The sequence below is a fragment of the Anopheles marshallii genome, chromosome 2 (assembly GCF_943734725.1).
Source record: "Anopheles marshallii chromosome 2, idAnoMarsDA_429_01, whole genome shotgun sequence".
In the NCBI taxonomy this organism is placed as follows: domain Eukaryota; kingdom Metazoa; phylum Arthropoda; class Insecta; order Diptera; family Culicidae; genus Anopheles; species Anopheles marshallii.
This window is the reverse complement of record NC_071326.1, coordinates 70,177,821-70,199,279: the sequence shown is the minus strand read 5'-3', so window position 1 is coordinate 70,199,279 and position 21,459 is coordinate 70,177,821. Positions and strand designations below refer to the sequence as shown.

General features: G+C 40.3%; 6 protein-coding genes across 6 annotated transcripts; 4 read left to right on the top strand and 2 right to left on the bottom strand.

Moving 5' to 3' along the window:
* Positions 1 to 4,812: 4,812 nt before the first annotated feature.
* On the bottom strand, positions 4,813 to 5,811 carry LOC128718505 (uncharacterized). The gene is made up of 4 exons (XM_053812127.1): positions 5,790 to 5,811; positions 5,431 to 5,528; positions 5,052 to 5,366; positions 4,813 to 4,977 (listed from the first exon to the last, which is right to left on the bottom strand). Exons 1-4 carry the CDS (start codon positions 5,809 to 5,811, stop codon positions 4,813 to 4,815), a joined length of 600 nt encoding a protein of 199 aa, XP_053668102.1.
* A 253-nt stretch (positions 5,812 to 6,064) lies between these two features.
* LOC128718503 (apyrase-like) lies at positions 6,065 to 8,226 on the top strand. The gene is made up of 7 exons (XM_053812126.1): positions 6,065 to 6,216; positions 6,287 to 6,512; positions 6,595 to 6,804; positions 6,868 to 7,158; positions 7,240 to 7,524; positions 7,595 to 7,667; positions 7,733 to 8,226. Exons 1-7 carry the CDS (start codon positions 6,065 to 6,067, stop codon positions 8,224 to 8,226), a joined length of 1,731 nt encoding a protein of 576 aa, XP_053668101.1.
* Positions 8,227 to 10,881: 2,655 nt separating this feature from the next.
* On the bottom strand, positions 10,882 to 12,249 carry LOC128718502 (uncharacterized). Its single transcript, XM_053812125.1, has 2 exons — positions 12,102 to 12,249; positions 10,882 to 12,038 (listed from the first exon to the last, which is right to left on the bottom strand). Exons 1-2 carry the CDS (start codon positions 12,247 to 12,249, stop codon positions 10,882 to 10,884), a joined length of 1,305 nt encoding a protein of 434 aa, XP_053668100.1.
* Positions 12,250 to 15,225: 2,976 nt separating this feature from the next.
* LOC128709362 (uncharacterized) lies at positions 15,226 to 15,958 on the top strand. Its single transcript, XM_053804361.1, has 3 exons — positions 15,226 to 15,306; positions 15,400 to 15,543; positions 15,608 to 15,958. Exons 1-3 carry the CDS (start codon positions 15,226 to 15,228, stop codon positions 15,956 to 15,958), a joined length of 576 nt encoding a protein of 191 aa, XP_053660336.1.
* A 1,256-nt stretch (positions 15,959 to 17,214) lies between these two features.
* Positions 17,215 to 17,923, top strand: LOC128709363 (uncharacterized). Its single transcript, XM_053804362.1, has 3 exons — positions 17,215 to 17,295; positions 17,359 to 17,502; positions 17,564 to 17,923. Exons 1-3 carry the CDS (start codon positions 17,215 to 17,217, stop codon positions 17,921 to 17,923), a joined length of 585 nt encoding a protein of 194 aa, XP_053660337.1.
* Positions 17,924 to 20,350: 2,427 nt separating this feature from the next.
* LOC128718501 (uncharacterized) lies at positions 20,351 to 21,054 on the top strand. Its single transcript, XM_053812124.1, has 3 exons — positions 20,351 to 20,431; positions 20,491 to 20,634; positions 20,698 to 21,054. The coding sequence occupies exons 1-3, from the start codon at positions 20,351 to 20,353 to the stop codon at positions 21,052 to 21,054; spliced, it is 582 nt and encodes a 193-aa protein (XP_053668099.1).
* Positions 21,055 to 21,459: the final 405 nt, after the last annotated feature.

The window sequence follows — 21,459 nt, the reverse complement described above, 5'->3', positions numbered from 1 at the left end:
TCTGTTGAAGAAATGTGTGCAAGAAAAGCGTAATTTCTAAGAAAAACTTATACATTTGAAATTAATAATATTTTACTCCTAGTTTCGTTTATTCCACTTACTTCTAGGAAATGTTGAAGAGAAAAGTATACTTACATACACTCTTTATTATTTTCATCACTAACATAGCCATGAGTTTAGAGAATGATCGAAGTATCTGGGAGGAAGATTACAATAGCTTTACATACATGATATATCCAACAAAACCTAGAGCGCACTACATTCTGCATTAGAATCCTTCCAGCATTGGTACATTCATCCACTCACACAATATTTATGCATCGAGTTATTCCTCCTGCCGATGTAAAGTGCATGCCGAATGCACTCATTATCGACACTCCCATCGGTTTGATGCACCGGAGGACTTCTTATCGTACGCCCCGGGGATCGTTCACGTGCGTCCTGTCGCCGGGATCGTTTATTACAATTTCGCTCCATATATGACCAACGAGATGCTCGATTATCACGTACGGGCACGCGGCTTAACGTTCGCACTCTCTAACTCTTCCTCTCTAACAGACAACTATCCAAATGAAATGCGGAGGCTTGTGTCTAATCGTACCCGTCATACACGGTCGTACAAGCCGTTGAACCGATCGTCCGTAACCAGACGTCATAATTTAAACCCAATCCCACGAGGGAATGCTCTCCATGCCAGGGCATTTTACTACGGATTCGCGACCATTCGTTGTGCCGGGTGTAGCGTGTTCCAGCACAACCGGCTGTGACCGGTAATTGGGTGTCAATTCGTGATTAGACCTATTTGCATATAAAATTATCCACTGTTCATCCTGCATCAGGACGATGGGACAGAACCTGGCTATGCTGCGAACACACTGTATGGTCCCTGTGGTTCATATGGCAGGGACATCCGTACTTGTGCGACAGCAGAACCTGGGATGGAATGTACACGAGAATGCGTGCGTACGGACCTCATGAAATGTAACGAAACCGAGTACGATTGGAGCCAATTTATTTCAATAATGTTAATCGTTCAACATACGACTGTACACCGGGTAAGACATTGGCTACTCGTGAAGATTTCAATATCAGCTCAACAATCCCGAATCACACCTGAATGGGACTAGGAATTTAGCATAACTTTCGTGTGTTTTATTATTCTTTCAGAGTTGACTTTTTTCAATAAATATTTCTAGTTATTCAATAAATAAAGTTTTTCAATAAATATTTTTTCATCCCATTTTTTCACTATTTTCCCTTCAAGAACAATATTAAAATAGGATAGACAAATCCAATTGCAATCGATAATTTTATCTGGGAAACATAATGTTTAAAATCTGGTAAATGCAGCGATTTCACATGAAATCAACCCCCGTTTTGACCGGCATTAACATTTAATTGCTCTCGCAATTCCTTCATCACGTTGGCTGTTCGTTCGTTGCTAACGTACGGCAAGCAACAATTTACAGGCCTAAAGGGAAACCCTCCAAATCTCTCCCCTTCAATCGTCCACGTCCCGAATATCAACCGCATGCGATCAGCAGTTTTTCACGGTTCGACTAATTTTAATAATAACCGACAAATTGCTGACCGGTTGCAAAATAAAGGCAATCATTTAAAAACGCATAAACTTCAACCGTCCGTGCGTGGACACAATTTCAACCTCCCTATCGATGCCCTTTTTTTCGTGTGCTGGTGGCAGGCAAATTCTCCACTCTGGTTGTGTGTGGCATCAACAAATTGATGCTATCGGACGGTACGAATCGGACCCACCGTGCCAAACGCACCCAATGATCTCTCGGGTGCGAAGTTTTTGGGCGAACCATATTAAAACGAGCTACAAAACGGCCACCTGCTGCCCTGTGTCTTTCCATCAATCATGTTCCATCCCCTGCGTAACAAGCAGGCACCGTTCCGGTGAACGATTTTCGACTGTTTCACGCAACACGAGTCCCAGCATGGGTTCTTGATTGCATTCCACCTACCAAACTGTCCGCTCTCGCTCGGTTGCTCACCTCACCTTTCGATGCACCTGCAACCATGCCGGTGCGTGGGTTGCATCTTTTATTCAATTAATATGCAAATTTTTGCTGGTGCTTCCAAATTAAAGGATGTCTGAGCGTACCGGATCAGCGTGGGCTGTACCGAGTGTTTGCTTGCCAGCTGCCTGCGTAGGTTACACCTGAACATCAATCTCGTTTTCCCCGATGAGGGTTAGGCCTGTTTCCTACAACAAACAATAGCCGTTTAGAAGCATCGTTAGTTTGCAGGATAAGCCGGGTTGGGAAGATACAGAAAGTGTTATCTTAAATTGGCAACTATCATTACCTTATTTCATTTACATTCTACCAAAAATTTGAGAAGGAAAAGAGAAGAATACAAAGGAATTACTTTGATAGTTGGTGGAATGGCCGACCGTCGTATAGGTGATTCAGTTAAGAAAATTATAATTGAAAGTAGCTCATACGTCAAATGTTAATCAAATTTAAACGACGTACGAAAAAAAAATAGGAAACCACGAGTACTTCTTTGGATAAATTTACTATCAAGACATCAAAGATATAGCACATGTGTCCTGTAGAATCCAAGAATCCAAGTAAAACATCAGTGGGAAAAATAATCCCCAGAAAATGATGGAAACAAATAGAAATTAATTTATTTATAGTTACTCGATCTTGTTGAATTGGGCAGAGAATTAAAGGCAGAAATGACAGGCCTAGACCACTTAAGGTTATTGTGCTCATATAGAAGATCTCATTGGATAAATCTGTCGTGTTCTCCTCTTCGACGATTGCATCTACAACAGAGTCAAAGCAGCATGCTTGATCCTCAACCTTCTCTACATTTGCTTTCGTGGAGAGAACCTTACATAGGAACCCTGGATCCATAGAGATAGTTTGAAACCCTTCCGTTTTGCCGTAAGACAAATATAATTTTAAACATATCATTTACAGTTCAACCGTTTCAATTGCTATTTCCGCAGAACCCAGAACCAAAGTTATGGAACAACCGCGATCGCTCCTCTTCTCGCGAACATTCAAATGGACTTGTACTTGAAATATATTTTGTGCGACCTCTTTTGGTATGCCAACTGGTAAGGAGGTCTTGCTACAATCCATCTGGCAACACGTGGAGATGAAGGTTGGTTTTTGTGCCTCTTAAGTTCGCGATTGTTACAATCCCATCGATCGCATTGCGGTGACCTCATCAAAGCCTGCTTATGTTCTTGTGCACGACATATTGTTTAAATTTGCATAGGTGTGATGAGTTTGTTTGTTTTTTGTTGTAAATTTTATAGCTTTTTTTTATAAAAAGTGGGTCACTGTGATTCTAGTGATTTGTTTTACAAATTCTGAAATGACGCAAAGGTTTGGCACTATGGTATATTGTTTGATAGTATGCGGCCAAGAACTTTAATGTCTTCAATTAATGAAACGATTAACTGACATGCTACAATCAAAATACTGTCAAAAAGATGGTACATTGAATTATTTTGGATTACTTTCGGTCCTCGGAATTACTATTATTAGATGTATTTACGGGAGAAAGCTATATTTTTTTGAATCCTCACAATCAACTACTTTACAAAATTAAAACATGTAAGGTAAAAGTTACTACTTGAAAAATTATTATATCTTGTGGATGTTTGTAAAACCAAGACGATGGTGGCACCACTGATGGCCTTGCTAACAAATCCTCACTTGTGCAGGGGTGACGTACAAACAGGTGAGCGAACTTCCGAAGTCATCCAAAACATCACCAATCTCAGCACCGACAATAACATTAAGGTTAAAATACGAGGTAGGATGTTGGCTGCCAACCGATCATACAGTCTTAGGAAACAAAACACCTGTCGCGACGAACTAAGTCTGGCACTGATATAGTTCCAGTACTCACATACGCCTCTAAGACATGGACTTTCCAAAACTGACGATTAGACTGCGGATTAGATGAGGGTGGGCTGGTGACGTCATGAAAATGATGCAAGACGACCCAGCCCGTAAAGTCCTTTCAGGCCTCCCACATGGACAGAGGAGGTGTGGTAGGCCCAAATTGAGATGTAGTGATGGCGTTGATGCGTCGGCCAGAAAGGCCGGGATAATGGTTTGGCAGACGAAGGTGCTCGACTGTAAGCGTTTTAGAGGACTAGGAGTCCTGCAGCAGGCCAAGACCGGATTAGTAAAGAAATAATTAAATAATTGGCGCGGATAATTAAATAAATAAGTAAGTAAGATGTCTAGAATCAACAATATTGAATAAATTAGAAAAATATTTGCATAATGAGCATTTTATAGATCTCTGTTCTCTAATTACCTAAATAAAAGACATTAAAACTAGTTCATCTGAGGTGTAATAATAATTGTTTACTTTTAACTCCTATAATTATAATATACTCAAATAATTTTAATTTTTAACAAACAATTTCAGATTTAACCAATATTAGAAAGTAGAATAAGGTAATATAAAGTAGTTTATTGTGCAAATAATTAAATATCCTCAAGATTAGTTGAAATCCGACATCTCTAAGATGCAGATCTGGAAATTTTTTAAGTATAAAAAAATATATGAAACTTCGTTTGAATGAATTCTAAAACAATTCATGTGATCAGAAAGTCGGATGAGTTGCGACCTTAGAGAAGGTTTACATCACCGGTTTACATCACTGTTTCAAGCAATTGATTGGTCATCCAGAAGAAATTTAACCCATGTGCCAATATTCCACAACATGAGCCTATACATTTATTATATTATAATTCCATTGTCCCACAGAAACGAAATCTCCCCAACATTAAGCGCATACATGTAAAAGGTTTATGAAATTTCAAAGAAGAATGACAGCTTAAATACCATCACCTTATCGGTGGCGTTCGGTTGCTGATGTTGAAGGACCATCTTCACTATGTACTCCCCGTTTGGTACCATTTTCACCAACATATGATCATTGGCCAGGCGGAACTTTCGTATGCGATAGTAGCCCTGATGCAAAGAACAATAAACATCCATTGTTGTGTTTTCTGTGTGAATCTTCATCGCCTACGCTACCGACGTACCTTGTCGAATGGGCAGTTGAAGGTCAGGTTACCGAATTTCTCCAGTTCCTCGTTCAACAGTGGTACCACCGGATCCATACCGGCTTCTTCCGCGTTGCATAGCTCCTTGCTCGTACCGATCATCGTCATATACTCACCATCCATCTTGGAGTCGAGCTCTATGTTAACGAAAACACCCTGCGCCACATCCAGGAACAAACTCCCGTCCACATCGACCGTGCTGCCTTCCGTTTCATTGTTAACCTGCACCTTCATCGTCAGATAGTCCGGGTTCGACACGTAGTCAACCTTTGTGATCAAAATTTTGCCGGTGATCTACGAATAGCGAGCGGTACTTATTTCCGTTCCCTTATTGTTTGATTTAAAGCACTGTTCTTACCACACACACAAAGGCAACCAGTATGATCACATTCTTCCATATCCATGTTTGGCTACAATTGGACATTGCGATTTTGACAATGAAACTAAACGCAGCCGCTCGGACACCATTTTATAGTCCGCTTAGATCGATTATGACTGAGCTATCGCTCATCTTGCACTGATTAACGTAATGAGTGTAATTGTGCCCATACTAATGATCCCAATATTTCGAGGCAAACCAAATGGACGTTGTACATACAATTAGAATTTGTTAAACCATAAAGCTTACACCACTGATCTCGTCATACCTAGTCTCGTAGCAGTAGGAGACAGCATTGATCATTGTTTTTCCGACAGAATTTTATTATTAATACTAACTGTTTTCCACAGTTAAACCCATGTTCTGAGCAAAATAAAACAATTAAGGGTTAAGATTTCTCACAGCGTTGTAACAATCTTTATTTGCAATAAGGTTGCAAAATGCTAAACACCACCTTTCCATCAATAATTGTTCCAATCCGATCGCCTGTTGCGTACATGAACGTGTGTACAGTTGGCAGGCAAAAACGTGCCGGTGCGCGCTATAAAAGACACTTCTGCCAACAGCTGTTCCCACACAACGTTAATCAAATTCAACGCAGCAAGGTGATAGAATGCCACGGTTTCACTGTTACTCGTGGAAAGTTTTTGCATCGTTCGTGATGCTGAGCCACTTCGTCACGGAATGTTGGACAAAAAGTGTTCCAGGTGTCGCGCAAGGTTCCTTCCCGCTAACACTCATCCACATCAACGATCTACATGCGCGGTAAGTAGCGGGACATGTCTTCTGTCAGCCTTTCACTTTCCTTCTCTGCGTGTGTCGAACATTTAAACAGGTTTGATGAAACGAACCAGAAGTCATCCGATTGTACCGATCCGAAGGAATGTATTGCCGGAATAGCGCGAGTCTACCATACGATCAAGAAGCTGAAGAACGAGTATAAATCGAAAAATCCACTGTATCTCAATGCGGGAGATAACTTCCAGGGGACGCTATGGTACAATCTGCTGCGCTGGAACGTGACCGCCCACCTGATCAAGAAGCTTCCACCAGATGCAATGGTGAGATATTTTGTCACTTTAATAGCGCACAAATTTCGACTCAATGTGCTCTCTCTTCACTCCATCAAAAACAAAAAACCAGACTCTCGGCAACCATGAGTTTGATCACAGCCCGAAAGGTCTCGCACCATATCTGGCCGAACTTGAAAAAGAGAACATTCCAACGGTTGTTGCTAATCTTCAGCTGAATGGAGAACCAGAGTTGAAGAAATCGAAAATTGCGTCCAGTATCGTGCTGGATGTAGGAGATCGTAAGGTTGGAGTCATCGGAGCCCTGTACGATAAGACACATGTAAGAATGGAAAGCACTTGATGTTGATCATGTCCTAACAAGTTACGTTTTACCACCTAACAGCTGTTGGCCCAAACGGGAAAGGTTACGTTGTCCAACTCCATCGACGCGGTGCGAAAGGAGGCACAAAAATTGAAGCAGGGCAAAGTGGACATCATCGTTGTCCTGTCCCATTGTGGCTTGGACGGTGATAAACAGTTGGCAGAAGAAGCTGGTGATCTGCTCGATGTTATCGTAGGTGCCCACTCACATTCACTGCTGCTGGACAAAGGTTCGAAGGTGCCATATGATACGAAGTATGATACAATTGAAGGAAACTATCCGATTGTGGTTGAGAAGAAAAATAAGCATAAGGTATATATTACTATTCGCACTATTCGAGCACTATTTGCAAGTATACTTCACTTCTACAAATGTGTCTTTACTTTTCGTTAGGTTCTTATCACTCAGGCACGTTCCTTCGGTAAGTATGTTGGACGTCTGACAGTGTACTTTGACCAGAACGGTGAGGTGCAGAGCTGGGAAGGACATCCAATTTATATGAACCACTCGGTCCAACAAGACGAAGACATCCTGCGAGAACTGAAACCTTGGCGTGAAGCAGTTAAGCGTCTTGGAACTAAAGTTATCGGGCAGAGTGAGGTGTTTCTGGATCGTGAATCGTGCCGTTGGTGTGAGTGTACATTGGGTGATCTGATTGCGGATGCATTCGCGGATAAGGTAAGTCATTTTACGAATCACCTAAGCAGAATGAAATAATTCTTTTTTGTCGCCTTTTGTGTGTTTGCAGTATACGAATGGAACGTTTAGAGCGGTAGCAATCATACAAGCAGGAAATTTCCGAAATCCAATCAAGAAAGGAGGTAAAAATGGAGGATGTGTTACTTTCCAAATACAGAAGCATATAAGTTTTTTCTTCTCCTTTTAGCTATCACTAACGGGTTGGCGATCGAAGCCGCCCCGTATGGATCATCTGTCGACTTGCTAAAGTTGAGCGGTGCTGATCTTTGGAGTGCAATCGACCACTCGTTCACACTGGACGACGAGTTCCGGCTTAATACGATGCAAGTGTCCGGCATGACGGTGAAAGTCGATTTGGCCAAAAAACGTAACGAGCGTGTAAAAAGCATCGAAGTGATCAGTGCCGATGGATCAATGAAACCATTGAACAAGCAACAGTTCTACTACGTCGCTGCACCGTCCTATCTTGCCGACGGAAAGGATGGATTTGAAATGATGAAAAGAGGCACGGATCGTATCACTGGACCGCTGGATTCGGACGTGCTGATCGAGTATGTGCGGAAGCGCAAAACGATCACGAAAAGTATGTTTCAGCGGCAGCGCATGGTAATAGAAAATCATACGAACGGAACTTGTTCGTGGGATACGGAAGGTGAAAGATATAAGCCCAAACGAGGATAGATGACTCTTCGTTATCATTCATAAAATTCTTCTGACTAATTCTATTCTGCATTAATAAGCGATTTTAATACTTCAATCGCGTAATTTTCCTAGGTTTCGGTTACTAGCTCAACATGTTGCGAGTAGACTCACCTTCTTGATTCGAATCGTTTTTGTTCCAATTTCAATTCAAATCGTTAAATTTAACTTTCATTTTATTTAACTTTAATTTTTTAATTTTAAAGAACACAGATATGAATTCACATCGTCAAAATTGCTAAATAATAAAAATAATAGGCAAAACTTGGCACGCAAATTGCCTAAGTTCGGGCGTTCGGTCAATCGAAAACATCGCATCTTGAACTCCACTGTCTAGAACCGTCTTGTTCGTTGGTAGCTACTGACACTGCGCAAACCGCTGATCTACCACGCACCAGCAACTCACCACCGCGAATGAAGTTGAACGAACGCGTTAAATTAACAGCTGTCAAACGAACCCCCATTGCGTTCCACGAACGCTTACGCGTTACCTCACATGATATGGCTACTGGCCGATCTCAAGACACTCGAGATAACGGAACACGAACAAGCCTCTATCTTTCAAACTATCTGTACGATCGTAACGATCAGCTGTTTAGATTCCGCAATTGCGTATATGGTCGAGTGGAATGGTATTTGCCTTTATGTTTAAACACGTTGGTTAATGAAGATAACAACAAGCAAGCAAGATAAGCAATTTGCCACAAAGGAAGTTATCAGTGGCATGTCAGAGGTTTGAGTTACTTGAGGTTATTGTCGGGCACGTGTTGTTTTATGAACTAGGAAGGGGTCTTTTCCCAACGATGGAAACCTTCATAGTGGCCAATTCTCTACGATTTTAGACAACCATTATCTACAAAATTTAGAATCGTAAGTGTAAGTCTATTTCAGTTTTTTGAACGTATTTTTTTTCGGATAACACCTTCAAGGTGTCAAGTTAGGATATCAGATACAGCCACAATTTCAGAGTGGAGTGATTATGCGGCGGAAAACAGTTTAAGAAGTACAGATACTCGAATTCGCACGTTGATGAGATATATGAGAGAAGTAAAAATGTTACTATTGCAGGAGCGACATCTCTCTTGCTGGTTCTTTTGCCATATCGAATTCAGATCTAATATTTTGGCTCAACTGTGGCAAGGGATGAGGATCTACAGTTAAGATTTCGGGACAAGATCTTCCAGACGACATATAACACAGACTCGATAAGCTCGTCATTTTGATGCCTGGTTAGATATATCCCGCGGATGTTACATTAGTTGGTTTTATAACGAATTTGCCACTTAAATACAACTTAATTTTTAATAATAAATCATTTCAACTAAATCAATTTTTAATCTCGTCACCAGCTAAATTGTACACCATAACATTCTCCTAGCAAAAAAGTATCTAAATTGAACAATGGAACACTTCGATCAAAGTTAGTTGTTCCTTCATTAAGTCATTTCATGCTGGACTGATCTTTGCCTAATGAATATTGCAATTTTTTTTGCAAACAAGAATATTGTTAAATGAATTTGATCAACTTAAATTCTGCCATTCTATTATCTACAGTGAACATGACGAATTCGTTCTCAATATTGACCTCTTGCATTATTATCCTGTACCTTGTTTTGCCAACCACATACGCTTTCGTGAAGGTGAGAAGACTCCTAACGGTTAAGGCGCAGCATAGCTATATTGGTTCTTTCTGTTTTGTTCGTGTTTATTTCTAAGTTCAGTTGGTACCAGTAGGCAACAAAGTGGATTTAAACTATAATGTCAAAGTTTTCAACATTACCTACTACTTTCATCAGCCAACTGCGATCACTAATCAGTCACTCGAATTCCACATTGAAATTAAAAGAAAAATTACGGATATTAAGGTAAGTTTTGCAGAAAATAATGCACGCAAATGCCAAAGTAGTAACCAGCATTCGCGTTCTGTGTAGTTTCTACTAGTGTTACACGGCATGACGCGAAACGGTACCATATCATCTATGCTGCTCAAGCGTCAGGTTGATGGCTGCTCGTTCTTAAGAAATACCAATTCGGATCGGTTGATGAAGAGTATCTACGATTACCTCAAAGTGCGGAGTACCCTCCCAACTAGATGCCCGTTTCTTCCGGGACGCTACAATGTGTGCAATCTAAAGCTATCAGACGCACCAGTTCCTGCCTTTCTGCCCCAGACCGAATTCCTTCTGGAGGTAATTTACCTTTCAGGCGTTCGCACTGAATCGTTGGTTGAGTTTCGTTTGTACGGCAAGTTGGTGCACGTAATTGACAGTGTTTTATTTTGATGGATCATGGATTATCATAAAAAAGCTCAATAAATATTGTGGTGGGTTTGAAGGGGACGTACGAATTTGAAACCGTTATTATTATGGCTTATGATATAAATAGCCTTCGTACCGAAACTAAAACTAGTGTTACAAAATTTGATTATCAAGGAAAATTAAATACGTCAGACTCTTAATGTTCACAGTTCAGCTGAACAATGTTTACTTCAAAATCACAAATTTTATGATGTTGTATGCTTGTAATGCTTTTTTAACACCAAACCCTACTCTCTGTCTTATTTACGTCAGTTTTTAAATTATTGTAAAATCTCCCATCTGATAATCGACCTCTATCTACACATCATAAAACATTTCATCACAACAGTAAACCACCTACAGGATGCTCCAGTATCAGATGGCCTGTTACGCGGTTAAACTCATTCACATCACATGCGTACACATAACCGTTGGCAATCGCGTTACGATCCCAGCGTAACCACCGGACCGCACTGCTAACGTCCTTACACACGACGTAGCTCGCGTCGATCTCTTCCGGACTTGCGTGTGGATTGTTCACACCAATCAATGCCAAACCGGTATCGTTTTCCTCGTCCAACAGTACCTTGTAGAACAGTGCCGGTGCCGGAACTCTGCCAGGTGGGTCACGGTTCGGATCGAAATCGAGGAAAACTTCCTGCGCATCACCATTTCCGTCTAGCAGCTGCAGCACTCCGTACGTGCCGGTGTACACCGTTAGGCGCAGATCGTTTGCGGCCACGAACGCTTTAACGCCCGTCTCGATCCGCTGCCAGTTGAATCCGTTGAACCGTTGCCACTGTGGCGCTACGTTCATGAACCAGAAGGAAGCCCGCTGATGCGAACCAAACACAAAGTCCGACTTGGCGGCCAGGTGACCGCGAGCAAAGAATATGCCCTTTTTGTTGTCCAACAGCGCGTCGGCACGGGCTGCTGATCCGAGAATGCGTGCTAGCGTTGCATGCTGCGTCGCGTACTTGTACAGCGCGGTCATCTTTAGCTCACCATAGAAACTACCCTGTATGAACGACGGCCTCTTCACCGATCGCTGATGGTGGTCGTTGTGGGGTGTTAGTTTATGTTTGACGTAATGGCTGCGGAGGTGTGTCTCGTCGAAGCACACCTCGTACAACTTGGCGAACCGATCCGCACCAACACTGAACCCGACCCGTACAATCGTCCCATTGTCGAAGCAACGGTCGCCGGTGCGTTCGGCGACGTGGTATACGGGCTGCTGGCAGGAAAACTCAGTGATGTTATACTGCTCCGACTGATAACCGAACCTACCGTCATCCTCGCAGATGAGGGTGGCTGATTTGGACTTTCCTCCCGGTGAACCTTTGCGGAAACCGTGTGAGCAGAACAACTCCACCGACTGGCCGTAGTCAAGGCTGACGGTGGTACTGTTCAGCTCCGGCCACACGAATTGATCGGTGCCTGGATGGAGCAGCAAGGGTTGCGAGACCGTAAGATCACGGTGTAACGATATATTGCAGGCTGTGTAGTGAGACAAACAACTCTTTAGATTATCGGATGACCAGAACCATGCTATTTTCTTACAAGACTCATCACTTGACTTTGCGTTCTCCACGAGCGAGAGCAGATCTGTAAGCTCCTCCGTCGAACTTTCAATGTACACACGCGAACGGACGTCTCTTCCAGCCAGCAGCAGCAAAAGCATAAACACTTGTTTTACGCGCTGTGGCATCTTGAACTCCACCGTCTAGAACCGTCTTGTTCGTTGGTAGCTACAGACACTGTGCAAACCGCTGATCTACCACGCACCAGCAACTCACCACCGCGAATGAAGTTGAACGAACGCGTTAAATTTACAGCTGTTAACCGAACCCCATCTACCCCCATTTCGTACACTATATCCACGCCGACAACCACAACCAATGCTCGATCGCTTACGCATACCCACGCATCTCAAGACACTCAAGAGATAACGGAACTTCCCGACTAACAAACAACGAACATCGACTCGATCTTTCAAAGAATCGGTACGATCGTAACGATCAGCTGTTTGGATGCCGCTACTGCGTCGATTTGGGAAGCGCAAACCTAGTAACAGTGATATCATTTGATTTCATGGTGAATGAAGATAACAAATTGCGTAAGAGAAGAAGTTGTTAAACCGGAAGGAAGTTAACAGCATGAAAAACTGAATATCATAAGGTCTAGACCGTATTATGCCGACACAAATAAATGAATGAAAATATATTCAATTTCTTTATCTTTAGTGGCTCTACAACCTCAATTGGTTTAGGACTACAATTTCTGGCATCTTTTCACTTTACTCACTCGTTGGATAATCAGCCCCGCCGCAGGTCCTCTGCGTCTAGTTATTGACCTTTTGTGAAAAACACTTGACTTTTTTATATTTTACCCTTTGTGTGATTGATATTACTTGACCTGTTGACTTGATTGATATTATTACTGTGGCAGATCAATCCCCTTGGAGGCCCTGGGCGGAATGATAGTTTTGGCCCGTTTTTAAAAAATTCTGGAGGGGGGGGGGGGTGGTCTGGTCATGATCAAATTTAAAAATTGCTTTTCGTGGATGGGGGTGGAAGGAAAGGTAGGTTAGAGGCCCTCAAATGGATGGAACTGTTGACCGGGGGAGGAGGGGGATTTTATTCCAATTTCTTCACAGGCCTCTTGTGTTACTTTTAGACTTTATACACTTTTCCTAACAGCTTTTTCCGGGGCCCGCTTCACGGCGAGGCCCTAGGTGGCCGCCTACTCCGCCCACCGTTAGATCCGCCACTGTATTACTTTACACTCAAGTTGAAAAAAAACAAAGGTCTGCTTACACTTTCAGTACAATTAAGCATAACGGTCGAATTGTATTTTAAATTAGCACCAATTATAATCATTGAACCGTTTCATCACAAGATAACTTTATCTTTTAAATTACTCTTTCAATGAAGGTGTATTTATACCACAATTCGTTAATGTCTCAATCTATTCGAAAAATAGTAGCATACACAGTACACAAACACGAGCGAATCGATCCTCAAGTTACCGAATTGATTGCTGAACTTTCGTTTATCAAAGTTAGGAATGTTTACTCTGATGAGAATTGGATATCGATGGCTATTGCTATGGAACTTCTTCGGTAGCCAACTCCCCATTGCGTACGGCGGAAAGAGGGTAAGGACCGAAACAGCAACATTACAGTTGTTTGCTACATTTATGTTTATGTTTTGTTTCGTCGGTTGCCTCTGCAGAATGTAATAAGACTCGGAAGGGGAGAAATCTTCGATTCTCCACCAGTTATTTGTGCGAAGGGAAACGTTACCCAGTACGGCTCGACATCTTTAACAGGTGTTAACATTGAAATAGTTGTAAGCCAAGATCTATCAAAGCTGATGGTAAATATGGTTTTGTTTATTATGCTGAAAACTTGATAACATTCTGCAAATATATATTTATTTCTACTGTTTTCGTTTGATTTGTTCTTCCTGTTACCCAGATTAATGGCGTTTTAATACTCCGCTCGAAGAATGGGGAGCTGCACACACCACTGTACAACAATACGCTCGATTTGTGTGACTTCCTCGTCCAACCATTCCGGCACCGAATATTGCAATTTATTCAAATGGAAATTATGCAACACAGCAACTTCCCATCCAAGTGTCCCATCCCGGTACGTACTACGTACGGAATGCAACATTTTTTAGAACGCGCGTCCCATCGTTTATGCCCGCTAGTCACTTTCGTGTGGACGTTAACATGTTGCAAGGCAATCCTATGAAGATGCTGCTAGAAACCCATTGGTATGGAAAAATTGTCAAAGTGTGATCAACCAACGCTCGGAACCTGGATTTTGCATTGTGTTCGTTTTTTGAAGAATATTTAGAAAAATTTAATAATGGAGATATACCTTCCGAAACGTTACGAATATAATACATTAAATGATGTACTACTTAATAGCAACAATTTTAATTTCCTAAAAATTGCACTGCTATCTACACCCATGATAAACGATCATAGTAATTTTCCACAGCAGCGATTAAATAAGCGTTAGGCGATTGTTTCAGTTGATGCAGGGTTCGCTTACATTACGGTTTAAATATACTGTACTTTATTAAATGTTTATGCATTTTACGCTCATACGCAGATCTCATTGAAGATTTATTCTACTCGAGACTTTATTCTGTTACTCTCTTGATTATGTAGCCTGTATGTTCGACCGATTCTACAGGCCAAGGAATAAGCTGCAGAAAACTCGACTGTAACCCTCGAATATAGCGACGTCGTTGTAAATAGTTTGCAATTAACGCTCATGTGTCATTTGTTTGCCCTTTTCCGACGTATAGAACTGATACAATGAAAATCAGCATCAAATACTGCAAATAATATTTTATTTATTACCAATTTTATTTATATTTAAATCATACTATATTTTGCTTTAGAAACACATTTATATGTTTTTATAAACATTAGTTATACATTAACAAATTTTAATACTCGTTGGGCTTTTTCAAAGTCAGATAAATTCGTCAAAACTTGTCAACCACTGTACACATGTGCTATTACTATGCGCTATTTTACGCCTGTAACAGAATGTTAGCGTGTGGCACATCCTCAATTATTTTGTTATTAAAAGTGCCAACCAAACAAGCTTCCAACTTCATAACAATGTGTTTATTCTACCATTCATCTCTCTGCGGTAAACATGAGACTTTTAAGGACAACTGTGTTCTTCACGCTTCTACTGTTCATTACTAATTCAGGACTAGTGAATGCTTTCGTGAAGGTATACGTCTACTAACGGTAGCAGATAGTCAAAAGTCTTCGGCGGCAGATAATCGATTTTTTATCTTTTCTTATCTATTTCTGCACACCACAGCTGGTCGCCATTGGGAATAGGCTTGAGTTGAAAAATAACATTCGAAGCATTAACATTTCGTATATTTTCCACACGCCCAAACGCTTGGTTGATCAGTCGATTGATTTCGAAGTTGAAGTTACGCGTCAAATTAAGGACATGAAGGTAAGAACACCTAAGCCAAAAGCAATACACGATCGATTCTCACACTCGTTTCCGTTCAATCCAGCTTGTGCTAGCGTACTACAGTGGCCCCAAAAACGTTACCACCCAAAATGCACTACTGAAACGGCACGTGGATCTGTGCTTTTTCTTACGCAATCCCAAATCGGACCGTCTAGTGAACGTAGTGTACCAGCTCGTGAAGAACAACGGCAACATGCCTACGAAATGCCCTTTCGGTCCCGGTAGCTTCTATATGCGTAACTTGAAGCCGGCCACAATACCGATACCGCCGTTTCTGCCTGAAGCCGAGTTTATATTTGAGCTGATATACCGCTCGGAGGTACGATCGGAACCACTGGTAGAGTTTCGGGTCTATGGGAAATTGATGCGCATCATCGACAAACTGTTCAATTAGTTCGCATTGAAAGGTTAATAAATAATCGTTTTATTTTTAATGAGCAATAATGGCTGTATTATATAGTGCTTAGCAATACGATCGACTGTGTTAGTTGTGAAAAAAACTAATAGTTATTTGTCATTTCGGTTCGGTGTTATTCTTACTTTTTTAATCTCAATGCAAAACAAATCGTAAACTATATATTGAGGAAATTATTAAACATTTGGGTTATATCTTCCCTCCACAGCTCGTGGTGTATTTTCTACCTTCACACTTAAAGTATGTAAGTATACGTATATTTAAGCGTCGTATTGAAAATTAAATAAAATGTAAATAAAGAAACAAGTATATGTAGGTAAGTAAAAGTAATTTAAATGAATGTAGCCATTTTCCTACTGTGACGGTGCCTAAAACTGCGGATACTTCAGAGTGCCGTTCGGGTTGTATTTGTCTCGTAGTGCTGTATAAATCTGATTAATCCTATTTAACCTGAATGATAAGCAACGGACACAAAATGGACGAGTAATCCCGGGATAAAGCGAGCTTTCATTGCTCGGAGAACGAAATGTCTCCAAAACTTATGTGAATTTTACTTTAGATTTCAATCGATTTAAGCGATACGGCCTGGCTGTTCTTCATGAATAAAACTGCAATGTAAACATGAATGAAATACTGTATATCTTTCTTGTTAATTATTAATGTTTCTCTACAGTGTTTTTATGTATAATGCTGCGAGATTCATCATGCAATCGAACACTATCAAATCCTCGGGAAAATCCTTACTCCAAAAATGTATAAATATAAATAATTGGCCGGTTTTTATTTCAAAATCTAGAATATAAAAGTTGGTAAAATCATGTTTATTCAGCTATTCATTTACATATTACTTGGGATTGGAGGTGATTGATTTAAAATACTGGAGAGATTACACATTTTTTCCTCAAACAAGCATTTATGGCCGCAAAATATTAATTTGTAAATGACTTTCTTATTTTAATCTCAATACTCATATAAACTCCAATGAATGCCGAAGATTTGTCAAGAAAAACAACAAGTATTAAAATATACTCAAAGAGAGTAACAAACTCTGCATTATTAGTAATCACTGGACTGCGAATCAAAACTGCACCTGGTGGTTATTAATAGATTGTTCCGAACATACAACAGCTATCTAAAATGGTGTAAAATGCTGTTATATTTCCAATCAGATTTCTATAATGCACCAAGCGGTTGTTTAGTGGTTTCAGTCGCCTACTTACACGTCTACAGTAAAGATGAAGCTATTGAGAGCCCTTTTGCTTCTGACCATTTTGCTTTTTTCATTTCACTGGAATCAGGCGGATGCTTTTGTGAAGGTGAGTTAATTTGTGCTAACTCGTGTAAATGGCAATTTAGTGAACCAATGTATCTACTTTCAGCTAGTAATATTTGCTACTAAAGTGGAGCTGAAAAATAACAACAAAACATTCGACGTTTCGTACGCTTTCCAGAATCCGACATCTTTAAGTAATCAAACGCTTAATTTTGAATTCGTTCCTAAGCATAAGATAAACAATTTGAAGGTAAGAAAACCCTCTGATCATGGTTTCGCCATCACCAACCGTACACATTTATTCAATTCAGCTAAAAATAACCTACAACGTCATTGCTCTAAACGGGAACATCCAGAACGAGCTTGTGAAACGCACGCTCGACATTTGCTTTTTTCTTCAAAATCCACGCTCCGACCGTTTGATAAAAAGCTTCTTCGATTACATAAAGCAAACTAGCCACCTACCATCGAGATGTCCTATCCCGGTCGATAACTATAACATGCGCAACTTAAGGTTGGCCACTGTGCCACTACCAGCGTTCCTGCCCGAATCGGAATTTATGTTGGAAACGGCGTACTTTTCAGGAGTTAAACAGGAAATCACGCTTTCATTTCGATTGTACGGGAAACTAGTGCGGGTTGTTAAGAACATTTTACCCACCTTACAGTAGCAGCAGTTTCTCGAAAGTATTGCAATAAAGTCTACTTGACTGCAGAGGTCACTACGATTAATGCGAAAAACAAATTGCAATTTCGGCGTATTTCATATTATCTCAAAATATTTAAAGACTTTAAATGTAATCGTAAGAGTTTTCACTATTTAAGTGACATAGAAAAGCAATGTGCATAAAGACAATGAACCACGAAACGTATCGGTAACGCACCCTGCAGTGATTTAAAATGTAGGGGAGAAGTTTTATAAAACTCATCGGATTGATATATGTTTTTATATTTCAAGCGAAGGTTTTGATAACCGAGGTACAAATCTCTCCAATTTAACCCCAAATCGTTGGCTGTAGTGTGCCTCAAGACAAACTACGACAAGGAGTCTCTGACCGCGATCGCATCCTTCTGGGGAACAGGGTGTAAATTGATCATAAAGAGAGGAGTTCTACGAGCCATGTGGACAATCAAACCTTTGGACAACGACTTAAATAACGAAATGTGCATTTTATGATGAACCGAGCTGTGAGGAGAATCCAGGACACCTAGACGGTTTACCTGTAATTGAAATTAATCAGCTTCCAGAATAGGTTTACGCTTTAATGGTTGTACTCACGCCTCTTACAAACTACACGAATTCAATTCGTTCAATTCAAACGATCACTCCTTTGGCCTTTCAATTCTGACTTTCTGGTGTTAATTGCATGACGTGGCACGCAGTTAATTGCCAATAATTACGTTTACTCTAGATACTTTTCCACATATTGTTTAATTCATTAAGAACATTTGGTAAAAATGTTTCCGGTAGCGATAATATTGGTCTGCGTAATTTAATGCTTGACATTAATTGCGGACAACACAAAAACTAAAATTCATAAATGACTCTTTTTATTCACGCTGTAATGGCCTAACCATATGTCTTATTAAATTGTTGTACTATCTACATATTCGGTAGAGTTTATCTAGGTACATTAAGTCATTTGTTGCTAGAGTGACCCGTGCGTCACGAGTACTGTTTATAAAAGAAGCAGCAAGTGTAGCAACATTATTGTAAAACGAATTTTTTTTCTACGCATTGCAATGAACATGAAGAATCCGTTCTCATTATTGCTATTCTTCGTTCACGTTTTTGCATTACCGACAACAAACGCTTTCGTGAAGGTGAGCAGACTTCGAATGATTTAGACGTTTCGCTTAGTTATAAGTAATATTATTAGTATTACACAATGTTGATAGAAATATTAACAACTATTGTTTGTTTTTTGTGTTCGTTTTGCTTGTCTATTTCTAATTGCAGCTAGTGCCGGTTGCCAACAAAATAGATTTCAACTATAACATAAGATCTTTCAACATTTCCCATTACTTGTATCAATCAGCTTCCGTTGCCAACCAGTCACTGGAGATCCAAATTGAAATGAAGCGCACTATCAAGGATGTCAAGGTAAGCGCCGTGGATAATTTAATATTTGCCTTCAAACTATCCAGCATACTGTTCTGTGCAGTTACTGCTAGTTCTACATGGCATGACGCGTCCTGGCATCTTATCGTCCGTGCTGCTCAAACGCCAGGTGGATTATTGCGCTTTCCTACGAAACACCAAAACGGATCGTTTGCTGAAAAGCGTGTACGACTACGTTAAAGAGCGCAGCCACCTCCCGGCGAGATGCCCGTTTCTTCCGGGACAATACTATATGTGCAACCTAAAGCTGGCCGACATACCCATCCCAGCTTTTCTACCCGAGACCGAATTCCTGCTGGAGTTGAATTATTACTCAGGAGTGCGCTCTGAAACATTGGTAGAGTTTCGAATGAACGGCAAGTTAGTTCGCATAATTGAAAACATCTTATCTTAGCGAATTAAAACATATGAGTTGAATGTCAATTTGACATGGTAGTTATATATCTGGACGAAATCATCTAAACAGAAAATAAAATGCCTACTATACAAAGGGAGTTATTTTCAAGTGCTAAGCACTTATTTTTTGTCCTCATTCCGTTACCAAAGCTTTACATTTTTAAATTGTAATAAATTTATGTTTACTCATAGCTTCCAATACTTTGTTGTACAGTCAAATTTCAGATGGTATTTATGGTCCTAAAATAGCAATAGGTGTTTCTTTTTGTTTAGTTTTTACCGAAATGTTCAATTAAATGACTATAACTGTCAAAGATTGGTTCGGATAATAATTTGTGTATAAAAAATTAAAACTAATTATAATACATAACGAAGCGAAACGAACATTCATCATTGCTGATGAATCACTGAATTGTTACTTAAAACTACACTTGGTGGTAATTGAAAGGCTTTATCAGTGTATCCAACAACTATCTAAAACGATTTATAACTATATATTTAAATGATCATGAATGAAAATGAATGATCGTCTGAACAGTTATCTGTATTTTAGTCGAATTCCTACAGACCTCCAGTAAACATGAAGTTTATGGGATCATTTTTGTTTCTATCAATTGTGCTAATGTCATTTCGTGTGGAAGTCGTGAATGCTTTCGTAAAGGTGATGTATTTTGTATAAATGTTATGCACCACATAGTAATATAACGCATTTTTCTACAGCTGGTAATATTTGGCACCAAGGTGGAGTTGAAAAACAATTTCAAAACATTTAACGTTTCGTACAACTTCAACAATCCCAAGTCTTTGACGAACCAATCGCTTGACTTTGATATATTGCTCAAGCGTGATTTAAATGATTTGAAGGTAAGAAAGTTGTTTAATTTTTTGTTATATTTGGTTTATAATCTGACATATTTTTCTCTATAGCTGGTAATATCTTACCATGTCATAGCCCTGAACAACACCATGCAGAATGCGCTATTGAAACGTTCGATCGATATTTGCTTTTTCCTTCGAAATCCACGATCCGATCGTTTGATAAAAAGCATCTTCGACTACATAAAGGAACGCAGCCACTTGCCGTCTAAATGTCCCATGCCTGCTGGTACATATTACATGCACAATTTAAAACTGGCCGATATGCCATTACCAGGGTTGCTTCCCGAAACTGAGTTTATGGTGGATCTTGGCTACTACTCAGGTATCAAGAAGGAAATCACAGTTTCATTTCAGCTGTACGGGAAATTGGTTCGAATTTTTGAGAATATTTTGCCTAGTGTTTAATAGTGCAAGCATCCTAAGTACAAACGAATCGATCAACTTTGATTAATTTTGCTATGTTATTCAGAAGAAATATAAATGTTTCACCCAGAAGAAATACATTCTTAAAAGCGCAAACAATGGTAGACCATTACTAAACTTGTCGAAACTACCGAGCGTCAGTGCTTGTGCAAGGTTTATTTAAGCTTTGCAATGCCTTTGCAATTTCCGTAGAGCATCACCCAAATTTGCGTGATGCGGCCCGGAACGTGTTAACCCTCGCAGCGCCTTCGCCTGCTAATCAATTAACCCGGCTTTTCTGGAGAACGCATCAACGCCATCACTCTTTCCTTATAGTCCTTATAGTATATGCCCAACGCCTACTCTATCCATGTGGACAACCTAAAAGGACTTTACGGGCTGGGTCGT